Source organism: Rhinolophus hipposideros (genome assembly GCF_964194185.1).
Source record: "Rhinolophus hipposideros genome assembly, chromosome: 18".
NCBI classification, from domain to species: domain Eukaryota; kingdom Metazoa; phylum Chordata; class Mammalia; order Chiroptera; family Rhinolophidae; genus Rhinolophus; species Rhinolophus hipposideros.
In genome coordinates, this window is record NC_138064.1 from 8,201,335 (window position 1) to 8,213,931 (window position 12,597).

At 50.9% G+C, this 12,597-nt stretch overlaps 1 protein-coding gene across 2 annotated transcripts in view; it reads right to left on the reverse strand.

The window, feature by feature from the left end:
- Positions 1-536: 536 nt before the first annotated feature.
- EEPD1 (endonuclease/exonuclease/phosphatase family domain containing 1) overlaps positions 537-12,597 on the reverse strand; it is a 96,959-nt gene continuing 84,898 nt past the window's right edge. For both annotated transcript variants that reach the window (XM_081079358.1, XM_081079359.1), the window contains 4 exons: positions 9,154-9,288; positions 7,049-7,187; positions 2,772-2,966; positions 537-1,202 (listed from right to left, as the gene is read on the reverse strand). In XM_081079358.1, the coding sequence (XP_080935484.1) occupies positions 1,003-1,202; positions 2,772-2,966; positions 7,049-7,187; positions 9,154-9,288 (669 nt within the window). In that variant the 3' untranslated portion in view covers positions 537-1,002. The remainder of the gene's footprint in view (positions 1,203-2,771; positions 2,967-7,048; positions 7,188-9,153; positions 9,289-12,597) is intronic.

The following is a 12,597-nucleotide window of genomic DNA, read 5'->3' on the forward strand; positions in this document are numbered from 1 at the left end:
GGGAGTATGGCGCTCTCAGCCTAGAGCAGCATCTCCAGGCATCACCAGTCTGGGCTCAGCTCGATTTTATTAAGGGGACCCGCAGTTTTCTTAACAGGCAGTGGAAGATGCAGGGGCGGATCGCTTTGCGTGTGCCAACAGATGAGGGAGGCTCTGGGCTAGGAAGCTGACTGACATTAGAGTGGTGGGGCGGGACAGGAAAGGACGCTCTGAGAGAATTCTTGTCCAGCACGAGGGAACTTACGCTGGGTGCCTGGGGCACGACAGAGTGCCAACGTGAAAATGGTCCAGCGCAGGTTTTGGAGAATGAAGTCTGGGATGGGAGGGAGATTTAGATAGGAAGATTTGATAGAGTCTCGAGCTCGATGGGGTGTGCGAGGCACCTCTGAAAGGCAGGGGATGTAAAGGAGCGGGCTCCCCGGAGGGGGAGCTTTGCATTCAGGACCCCTCTGGGCATCAGGACCCCACAGAGGCACCACAAGTGGGCACAAGACACCTGCAGCTGGGGACCCACCCCAGGCTCTCACTGCAGCCAGGCAGGTTCATGTTGGTTTTATTTTTTCAAAACAAAACTAAAAATCACCACTCAAAATATTTGAGAAGACTGCTCAATCACACTTAAAAGCTTTATGTCATGTGCAGCCAGAAGGTCACGGACGAGAGCGTGTGGCCTCGCTCAGACCCTGACAGCCCCAGACGCTCGTAGCCTCCATGACTGTTCTCTGCGCTGCAGGCCAGGCGGCAGCGACGGCCAGCTCGAGTCGGCTGAGGTGGTCAGCAGAGACTAGAAGACATTTCAGTTCTCCGCGGGGCTTCTGATTAGACCGCCTGGAGCCTTCCTGCCCCGTGAGAGGTCCAGAAATGTCCACAAGGCAGGCAGGCAGGCAGGCCAGGGCCCAGGTCCCGATGCGGTCAGAATGACGATGAGGCGTCTTGGCTGGGAAGGGCTAACGTCCACCTGTGCCCATGGGGTCAGAGGGTAGATAACCCGATTTGGTGTCATCATCGCTCATGCTTAATGTTGGCTTCGCTTCGCTCCAAGGTGACCCCGTTGCCATTCCGAGGCCCTTCCTTCTTGTTCCAGTCCTTTTCGGTGTAAAACTCAGCTAGCACAGGGCAGTGTTCAGAAGCCACCCCGCCCCAGGACCAATTATCCGGAATCCAGGGGTTCGTGAGGCCTTCTCTCACAACAGCGCAGTGACCTGAAGGGACAGGGAAAAAGAGACCCAGAAATCAGGATGGGGGTGGGGGATCGGAGTCACAGGCTGGCAGGTGGAGACCAGCGCTCCAGGTGGGCAGGGCTGGGTTCCCCGACAATCCCCTCAGCTCTCTGGCTGGCCGTGCACACGGCACGTCTCGGGCAACCTGATCCTCTGGACCATGAGGGTTTACCATTTTGGCACTGAAACTACAAGTCCAGGCTGCCTGCGCTTTCACACCCCCGTCAGCATGGCTGGCTGCCTCCTCACCGTGCACCCCTTCTCATCGGACCAGCAAGAGTATGTGACATAGGGACACGTGTCTCACAAAGATGTTTAAAGCGAAGGTCCTATTTTACAAAGCAAAGGCAATAAGGGTGGTGGTGAGGGGGCGGGAATCAGTTCTATAAAAAGGGTAAAAAAGGGAAAGTTACGGAGGTTTATGAGCAAGGAAAGGCATCTAAAAAATAAAAATTTAGAAATAGTATAGGAAGTGGGAGGCACATCTGGAAAAGAGTAACAGAAATAGTTACAAAAGCCAGTACAGAGTTTAGAAAACACTGCTGCGGCCTCAGTGAGGAGGCAGGTCGCAGTCAGTGTACGTGGGCCCAGGCCTGGCTCGGGTTTGAGCTGCGGCCTGCGCAGCCTGCCGGCTGTCTTGGTGTGAAACTGCCTCCCGCCGGCCCTCCTGGCAATCCGGGCACTTCTGCAAACGGCATGTCACCAAGTTTCACGATTGTCACTTCTCTCATCCTTCGGATGCTCCCACACCACAGTCCAACAGGAAACCAGGGTCCAGGACGGGAACTTCTAGTCCTAAGGACCTCAGCCGTGGCTGCATGTCAGTCACACAATGGACCCCAGAACTGGTACTTTTTAAATGTGTAAATGTCTTCAGAAGTATAACCGGCAGCTGCTGGTGTTTATAAAGCTTCCAGGCAGGACTGAGAACCAGGCTTCTTGTTTTCCAGCAAAAGACCCTACTGTCTTTTCCATATGTCCATATTTCTAACTGTTTTCTGACCCAAAACAGTAATCTCAGCAGGTTACTGGTTTGGAGGCGGGGCCGAGATTACTCACCATACCCTAGTCCTTGTGGGGTCCTGTCTAAATACTTCTCCCATCCTATTGTGACAATATGTGACATGTCTGCTCACCCCTAACTGCGGCTCCTCAGACCACTGAGTGTCGGTAAACCCCAGGCCACAACACAGCACCTGAAGGTGACAGTGCTCGAGGAAGATTTTGCCTGAGTGACTCACGGTCCTTAAATTAGCGTAAGTTATCAGCTCATCTCTGAAGAGGGTCTCTACTAGCCTATAACCAACTCTGCCGGGGACACACTCAGTGTACCCTTGTTGTAGACCAGTGAGTGCCTTTTAATTATTTCTCACACCCACCATCCTTCTTAAAAATGGCTCAGTTTGGATAATTATACAGTCACCTAAAGGATAACCCCATAAATGCCCACAGAGGAAGTAAGATAACTCCTGACTCCTGTTCAATCCCAGCAATCCAGAACTGTCAGTTCAGACAGGTCTCAGGAGAAAGAACCAGTGGCTCCTGCCTTACCTGTGAAAACTTTCTTCAGGCTTTTACTGATCCAGATGTTGTCCAGAGACTTGGAGCCTTGAGGGTTCTTGGTGCTGATGTTTGTGAAGGTGTGTGCAGAGATCAGGTGGTGGAATTTTTCTTTCCTCAAGATATCATAGTCACTGCTGTCTGGCCCCTGGCCGAAATCCCCTAAAACAACCACGTCTTTCTCTCCTGGAAGTGGAAGAAAGACAATCGGGAATGGACGAAGTGGAGGGAAGTGCATGCACCCAATGCTGAACGCAGCCCGTGCACGTGGGTCGCAACTCTCTGATGTGTCTGCCCAGCGTTAGGACTGTGGTGTGATTCTCATTCTCCCAGTTTTTCCAAATTCCTTCTGCAAAATACCTTTAAAAGTAGGTGAGTAACAGACTTGGAAATGGGGGCAGTGTGATACAGAGAGCTAGTCTAGCTTACGTGTTCCAAATATCACAGCAGAAAAAGGCCTAAGGGTCTTGTTTAGAGTTAATGGAAGCTCAACAAACATTTATTGAGCACAGAGGGAAGACCACGTGAAGACCCAGGGAGAAGATGGATCTACAAGCCAAGGAGAAAGGTCTCAGAAGAAACCAACCCTGCTGACACCTTGATCTTGGATTTCCAGCCTCCAGAACTGTGAGAAAATAACTTGCTGTGGTATAAGCCACCCAGTCTGTGGTATTTTGTTATGGCAGCCCTAGCGGACTAATACAGGGCCAAAGTAGAGAACATTTCTCCTTAAAATATTTTCAACGTTTTCCCCATGGTTTGATTTACACTAGCAAGTGAGATAGTAATGAAGAATTTCCCAAGTGAGCAGACATTCTGAAAAGACATGGACCCCAGCTAAGCTCTGAGGGATTTCCATCAAGTGCTCAGCTATCCCTGTTTGTCTCAAGGCTCCCTTCAGGGAGCCATTGGTATCACAGGGAGCAAGGGAAGAAATCTAAAGTGAAAATGACACAAACCTCCAGCAGAGGGCATGCGTGCACTGCAGATTACCCTCTTCTAGGGGACATGATGAGATGGAAGGCTTTCCTGCAGCTCCATTGTGGACCAACAGAGATGTACCCCACAGACTCGATCGGCACAACCTTGGCACCCAGAGCAGAGTGAGCCTAAGCTGTCTTGAGAAACCACTGCCAACTTCCAACAGGAAAGCTGACTTGAGAATAATACTGACTACATCTCATACCTGGACAGTGTTAATGACCATCCATTGAACCCTTTCTGTCGGCTAGACCCTCTCTGCTGAGCCTCCAAGAGGTTGACAGGCTCGCCCAAAGTCACTGAGCCAGCCCTCAAGTGCAGGGCTCTTAACATAGAGCTAGAATGTTAGAGTGACGAGGACACGGGCGGCTCTTCACTGGAAAATCCCAGGTGCCTGGCACACTGGCTGGTACAGTACGTGCTCGATAAACACGTGAGGACTAAATGGGCGAATGGAAACCTCAGAACTAAGGTGCAATTTACTTTTGAAAGAAAAAAAGAGGAAGATGCTGCATTTATCGACGACCAAGGAAAACTGAAGGTTATAAAAGACGGAGGCAGAAGGTTCACTAGAATGAGAGATTTTCATTGGAACATAGACCTGAAGAAGGTCAGGCTGAAAAGGACAATTCTGAAACCAGGAGAGATGCTGGTTGTCCAGGGTCAATAAACACAGATCTGTGTAACTTCAGGAATGAAAATTAACGACTTTCTTATATTTTATTTATGAAAATAAATAGCTCTCTTTTTAACAGGATTCTTACAACTCATCCTTCGGTTAAGTCGGCAATGGTGATGCCATCAAGACAGTTCTTATCACTGAGAATCTCAGATGTGCGGAGGCCTAAATTCTCCCAGAAAGTTTCCCCATGGGTTGGGCTGCTTAGTTGTTCCCTTGGTTCCCAGAAGTGAAGAGAGAATGATTGGGGCCGATTTCCTCGAGTCGCTAGATTTTTAAAATGTGAGTGACGTTAACAGAAGCCGGTCCCCCCTGAGGGGTGGTCCTACGCAGATGCCAAGCGGTAGTCAGTGACTCTGTGCCCTGTATCACTTCCGCAGAGCAAGCCCCGCGGGGTCTCAGAGGAGAAAATTCCATCAGACGATTAGCACACTACAACTGACGTCAACCTAGACGCACATTCCAGATCAAGGCAGAAAGGCCCCAAGTTTGCTCATGAAATCGGTTCTGTTTGCTCTGATAGAAGCCTGGAGAATAAGGGTTTAGTCTTTGTTTCAGCTGAACTGCCTACACCGATCGATTCACCCGGTTGCACCTTGGGCCGACTGGGGCACTTCCGGAATCCTTGTGTCTGTTGTGTCAATAGTCAACAATAAAGTACCAGTTACAAGCAGGCGACGTGAGGCACTGTCCATACCTGCACATGTCAAGGCCAAGCCAGGCTGTGCGTCAACAGTGCCTTGGTGACTTGGAACACTAACGTGCCCAGCTTTTCTGACGAAAACCTGACCACTCCCTGGATATCAGAAAACAACAGTGAGTGCCGAAGGTTATCAGAGGAGATACAACTGGTATCTTCCCTCTCTGCTTCCATGGAAAGGAAAGGAAAGCGTGAGGTTGAGAACAACAGAAATGGCCACAGATTTGAAAAGCTATCAAGTCCTCCTTTTTAATAGGTTAGAGACTAACTGTAGGTGAACAATTTCCCACGTAGCTGTTCCTTTTTTAGCCCAAAGACTCTTCATTTAAGTAGAACACTGGTTACAGCACATCCTGGTTCAAAATGTAAGTGGCAGATCAATATTCCTAACAGTGAAAAGATGGAAACAACCCAAGTATCCACTGACCGATGGATAGATAAGCAAAATGTGGTGTGTGTGTGTGTGTTTGTGTGTGTGTGTGTGTGTGTGTGTGTATACACAATGGAATAGTGCTTGGCCTTAAAAAGAAGGAAGTTCTGGAAGTTCTGCTACAACACAGAGGAAATTGGAAGACATTAGGCTAAATGAAATAAGCCAGACACAAAAGGACAAATAATCCACGATTCCACTTATATGAGTTACACAGAGTAGTCAAATTCATACAGAAAGGAAGTGCAACGTTGGTTGCTGGGAACTCCAGGGGGGCTGTAGTGGGAAGAAGGGGAGTTAGTATTGAAGGGATACACAGTTTCAGTTTGGGAAGATGAGAAAGTTTTGGAGATGGATGGTGGTGATGGTTGTAAAACACTGTGAACGTGCTCAATGCTTCTGAGCTGTCCACTTAAGAATGGTTAAGATAACTAAATTCTATATTATATATATTTTGCTACAATGGAAAATCTTTAAATGTAAGACTATAGCTTGACACAACTATTTTTGAAGCCGAATCTTCATGAATCACCCATTGTGAGGGGCCAATTTAACAAGGAAAAGGCTCAGAAAGCTAGAGAATATGGCAGAGAATTCCAGGCTGTAAACCCTCACCCAGAGGAGGTCAGCACTCCAAAAAACCACACCAAATTGAAAACACCCTTCTTTACAGCTGTGTCAACTTTTCCTTCTGTTCAACCACACACAGAAACACTTTTGTGTTGTTGGGGGCAGAGCATGGGAAACAGAGAGCCCACCTTCCTTCTGAAGTTCTGCTCTTTTAATGTTCTCTTCATACCTCTGGTAGTTTTGAAGTCAACTCATGGCCGCTGAGTACCTACTATGTGCTTGATCCTTCCACAGTTAGCGAGCCCTCCCCCCCCCCCCCCCCGGCTACCGGTAAGGTTAGTACGGTAAGTTCCCCATCAGATGGAGCTTGGAGCTGAGGTCCTACAACCACCAAAGGAGCGGAGCTGAAAACCCAGCTTCCCCGAGAGCTTCCGGGCTCTTCAGCACAATCTGTACCCCACCCACCAGGGAGAAAATCTCAGTGTGCCACTCATCAGGACTTTCCTACGCCCCTTGTCACCAGCTGTCTCACAAGAATAGCAACCGCAAATCTGCAGGTGGCACTACCACAGTGGTACACGTGAGGCGGTTGAACGCAGGATGAGTTGTCTCAGGGGAGGGTGTCATCAATTATTTTCCCCCCAATCAATTCTGTCAAAGAAGAGGCACAAAGCCATACTGCGGAACATGCATGCCAGGCCCACAGAGAAAAATGGCACCATGCACAGGGGTGGCCGGGCTGCAGAAGATGTGGGGGGTGTGAGCGTCTCTTGTGCCTTCACTGTGCATTGCTGCTGACAGCACAGCTGCCGAAGGGGTGGGGAGACCCTGGGAAGAGGCCACACCACCTGCCTGCCCTGCAGGAGTGGGAGCTGTCGGCCCAGCGACGGAGAAAGACAGTTGCCTACCTTTCAGCGTTTCCTGCAAGGTCTGTGCGAAGCTGGCCAAGCGGTGGCTGTCACTGTGATTCTTGCTTGGATTCTCACCCCCAGGGAGGGTCAGGGTTGCCAGGTGAAGGTTCACAAGGGTGAAGTCATTACTTCCCACCTGGACAAAAGGAAACAAAGTGACAGGGATGGACTTTGAGGCTATTTCCTGTATCCGTCAGCACCTACTCACGAATAGCTCCACACACAATGGTGCCGACAGTAAACACAAGGCTGGCTCCCACCCAGGACACAGTGCATGACAGTCACCATAAGTTTGTCCAGGCACCTGCTGGACGGAGACCTCGTTTGTTTTGTCAGTCCACCCTCTTTACACGGCACCCCCACTCCTCCTTATGGCCGGAACACTGGGCACATCTGGAAACATCAGGGTTTTTTTCTCCTAAGCAAGTATAAAGGAGGAGAAGGAGGTCTGGCAGATGGCTGTTAAAAAACACCTGAGGCTCTTACCTGTAGGACCAGCCTGCAGCCCCCTGCCGGGACCCTGAGCGGCAACTACTTCCTGCTCCCCCCTCCCCACCTCCCCACCCACCCCATACATGTTGTGAACCAGAGCTGGCCACGCTGGCAGCAGAGGCTCTGCCCCAGTCCTGCGTCCCCAGGCAGCGCCGTGTGTGCAGGCACACAAGGTGAAGACAGAGTTGGTGTCCTGAGCACAGCAGCATTGCTTAGCTGCTGGGGTTTGGCAATCCTGCCTTCAGTTTGTCATGGCAGCAAACCACAAACACTGCTGGAAGACAGGTGATGCAGGGGGAGCCCCCGGGAAGTGGCAGCTGCCCAGTTTGTCTTACAGATGTGACCCCAGTTTGCCACCACCACCACCCAGCCAGGAGAACTGCAGCTGGGGCTCTGACCACAGGGAAACCCCGCCTGGAGAGGGAAGCCACGTCTCTGTGCTGTATCTGCCTGCCCACGAGTGTGACATGAAGAGGCTGAATGCCTGCCTGGGGGACTGCTTTATTTAGAGGATTCGGGTCAATCGTTCGTGACAGGTGAGCATTTTCTCATTGGTCATTAAAAACAGCCTGAAAAGCCAGTAACCACTTTACATAAAAAAGAGACCCAAGTGTCCTTAGGTTGTAAAGATGATACCTGGCTGATATGCACATCAATGCCACAAGTGCAATCGCCAGACACCCCCAGGTATGTGTGTGCTCACGGAATCCCAGCAACTCCACAACTGCAGGTGTGAAAGGGGCACAAGCTGGGGGGAGATCCCAACCAGAGGCAACACATCTCCCCACACATGGGCTGGGGTTTGAGCAACTCTCAGGCTCCAGAACTGCTCAGGAGCACACAGAGTGGGGACGTCCTACATGCCCAGCGGGCGGCCTGCTTGGCTCTGTTGCAAGAGACCACTCTTGCCCCCGCCTGTGCTTTCACAGGTAAGTGCCATGCAGTAAGGCCCACTGATTGCCCACTTGGTGATCTGTTCTGGCTGCTGGCCTCTCCTCTGTCCTGCAGCCCAGCGTCTGACTGGCTGCTGGTCATTAACACTTCACAGGGGCATCCAGGGATGGGGAGAGAGCTCAGCCCAGTCGCTTGCGCTCATGACTCTGGTGACACACAGACTCGCACGTGGATGAGGGCTCTTCTGGAGATGTCAGTTATGGGGCGGGTCCCACAGCCCAGAGGCTCCTCCTGATACCCCTCCAAACCCAAATAATCCCAGCCCTGCTGCCCTCTCGCCAGTGCTTCCCAAGTGCTGGACCCCATTAACCAGTGCCAGGAGGGCTGAAAAAGCTCTCAAGGGACTTTTGAAAACCAGACATCCTGGGCCCTGTCCCAGAAAGTCTGGGGTAGGGCCAGGAACCCCTGATTTTAAGGAAATCTCCCCCAAGTGATTTTGATGTATGTCAGGTCTGGGAGCCAGCTACCTGAGCTCCTTCCACCTCCCAGATGGAGCCCGAGCCCCCTCCCCCCAATCCCTCTCATTCCTGCCCTGAACAAGCTCACCAGCCAAGGGAACCCCAGGAATAAATAAAATCAAGGCAAACAGCATAAAAGGGGACTTTGTTTTCCTTTTTAGAAGACGTGGACCTTCCCAGTGATAATGGAGTGGGTACCTTGAAACGTGCGAGGTAGGGGCTTGGACCTGTGGCCTTCCCCAGCCCGTTGCCAGGCCAGCTGTCCTGCGAGGCAGCATCTCTCAGCTCCACGCCAGCCGAGGCGTCCCACAGAAATCCCACGAATCCGGCCCCCTGTGGAAGAAGAGGGGGCGTTAGTTTGGAGAGGGGTCATTTTGGGGGTTGGGGGAAGAGGCAGGAGAGGCCAGGAGGAGATGGGAGAAGAAGCAGGCTCTGTGCTGAGTCATGAGGTGACAGGCACAGCGCTGTTTCTGAAGGGAAGGCTCACCAGAAAGCCACAGCAGTGCTTCCTTGTTGGCCGCCCCCATTTCCCACACCTCCCATTTCCTCCATTTCACGAGCTTTCCAAACAGCCACAGATGCCTGTGCTCTTCTCTTTTTGTGGGCAGGGGGTGAGGGGAAGTCTAGACTGTTCCCACAGGTATCTTTTCAATCATCACATCCCATGAGGTAGCCACTGGTACTCCCACCTACCAGATGAAGACTCAGCTGCTCAGAGAGGTTAAGTAACTTTCCTAAAATCCCACAGCTGCTAAATGACAACACTGACAATCAAATGTAAGACTCCAAAGGGTGGGTTTGCTTCCTGATTAGCTGCCACTTAACAACAAATGGTGCCTGGCACCTAGTAAATTCTCGCTAAATATTTGCTGGATGCATGGAGGTCGGGGCTAACAGTCCCAGTGGTGGAACTGGTCACCTCACAGGTGCACAGGGCCCCCTCCTGGGGTCTGAAGCCCCAGAGCCGGAGCTGAGAGGGACAGTGAGTGGGGCAAAGAGGGTGGAGTCCGCATGGTCCCTGGGCCTGGTGCTGAACCCCTGCCATGTCTGGGGCCTTGTGGAAAGAGGAGAGCCCCTCACCCCCACCCCATCCTGAACCTGTGGGATCATGGGATCAGCAGCGTCACCCGAGGGGCCAGTGATGCTCACTCGCTCCTTGTGAAAAAGGAGGAAGTGGCTTCGCACAACCTGAGCAGCCTCCACCGAGGCCCCAACTTCAGCTGGGGTCCCAGCCACACGCCTGGCTGGGCTCAGCACCCGGGCTGGATGGGCACGTGTGGTAGAGGAGGGAAGGAGCCGGGGAACAGGGCTCTGCCTGCTGTGCACGTGTACACGGCACAAGATCGACTCGCGCACCCACGGGAGCGAGTGCTAGTTTGAGACCCGGAAGACCTGGGTCTCCCTGCCGCCTGTGTCCCTTCGCCATGGGAGCGCGTGTGAGCCGGGCCGTCTTTTTAAAGCTGTTTCCTCGGGCGTCCAGTGAGGGAAGTAGGATTTGCCCTGTAAGCTTTGGAGGGTTATCCCCCACTTAATGTTTCCCAAGGGTGGTGTCAGAGTGACCTCCCTTAAGTGCCACTCAGGTCACCTTCTGCTTAAGAAGCTTGTGCGGTTCCCCCTGGCCTGGCCCGAGCCGCCCGCCCAGCAGGCACCTTCCTGCCAACGCTGCCCCTACCCCTGCTCACACGTGTTCCCAGCAGTACTGGGCCTTCCTTCTTACTGCCCTCCTGGGAGCCTTTCCCAGCCCCCCCCCCCCAGGCGGGCCCCTCCTCTATAAGGGCAGCTGCACCTCAATGTGAGGTGGGGGAGTGGTCAGGCCACAGGTTGCTAAGCGGTTTGGGCCTGAGCCCCATCTCGCATCGGCTGGGTGACTTTTAGAGGGACAGATGGAAGGTGCCTGGATGTCATTTCAGGCACTGGACAGACAGCAGCTGCTGTGACCACTTTCTCATGTTTGTCACGGCTGCAGACTGAACATTTACCATTTGCAGATACAGGCTGTTAGACCACGTTTAAACATTTTGGGGGTTACCTGCCCATATTTAAAATTCAGGAAGTTTCACAAGAAAAGCTAGATATTTGCATGTTTTGAGAAACCAAGAGATATGTCCACACTGGGCCCATAAGCATCCCTGGCAGCAGCTGGCTAGAACTGGACCCAGCAGCATGCAGCCTGAGCCAGGTATGAGCCAGCCCAACGTGCTCCGCCAGGGCCGGGCTTGTGCTTTGTGGATGAAGCTTTCCGGGCACATTATCTTTCTGAATCCTCCAGCCACCCTGTGAGTTAAGGAAGGGGTTACTGCTCCCATTTTACAGATGAAGGAATTGAGGCTGAGCGGTTGAAGTGGTTTGAACTCGGGCCTCCCAGCAACCACAAGCTATTATTGTTCAAGGGCTTTGATACCCCAACCTGGAGTAGGGTTTCCTGTCTTGCCCCTCCAACAAACTAAGTTCCTGGAGGGAGGGGAATCTATTAGGCTCAGTTTGAGGACCCCCACCCCTGGGCTTACTTAAAGTAAAACTAGGAAGGGCTGGCTCACCAGGTCTGCTTTCCTCACCAATGTGTAGCTGGCATATAACCCAGGGCCTGGCATGTAATGACATTTCTAATGATTTGTTGAATGGAATGAATAAAGAGTATTGTAAGAGCCTTGTGAACCTGCATACATGTAAAGTGCTATTTACAAAAAAAGCAAGGTGGTGTTATGATTTCTGTGTGGACTAAGAAGGGGCAGCCAAGGGCTGGAGTGGTAAAAACCTTACCAGTTTTTATTTCCAGCCGCCAAAAAATAAAACCCAGAGAAGTAAGACGTATATCATATTTTTTTAGTAGCTAAAAAGAGGGCTTACTGTTAATAAATGACTGGATACTTTTAATCCAGGATACATTTATAATTTAAGAGCCTCAAATCTCAATATCACTCATATAAGTGCAATCCATCTGTGTTTGTAAGCATATTTGGTATATTGGAGACAAAAATGTAACATTTGCATTTATAGGAAAATTATGTGATGACATAGTTCCCAACTCATGATTAACTAACAAAAGTCTATTTTAAACGAGCAAAAACTGGTCTTGTATGACATATGAGAGTGAAAATGTATACATACAGCCACGTGAGTGATACTAATGAAAGAAAATCCAAAATTAAAATCTGCTGCAATTGCCACTGAACACTCCACGTGCACAGTTATCACCGAGAGCAAACGCCTCACGCATGAATCAAGTGAACCTGAAGTTTTCAGCCATCCACAATGGGCTGGCTCTCCACGAACTTGGCAGACGTAGAGCTGTGGGGAAAGGTTATGAGGACCAAGGGCAGAAACACCCCATTTGCTACTTGGCTCCAGACTGGATTTCTCCTTTCCTCTCAACACCCCAAACTCCCATTTTCACCTTGGCAGCAGTCCATTTCATATCTAACCATGAGCTGAGAACCAGGCGGCATTTTAAATGCATGGCAAAAACGGGCAGAAAGACGAGACGTGCATCAAGGATGTTAGCAAAGGAAAAATTTATATGTCTGTGATTAGGAAAAACAGGAAGCTTCAATAAAGTGGAAAGAATATATATTTATATATATGCTCATGGGATGTGGAGTACAGCATAGGAATAGAGTCAGTGGAACTGTAACAGCTATATAT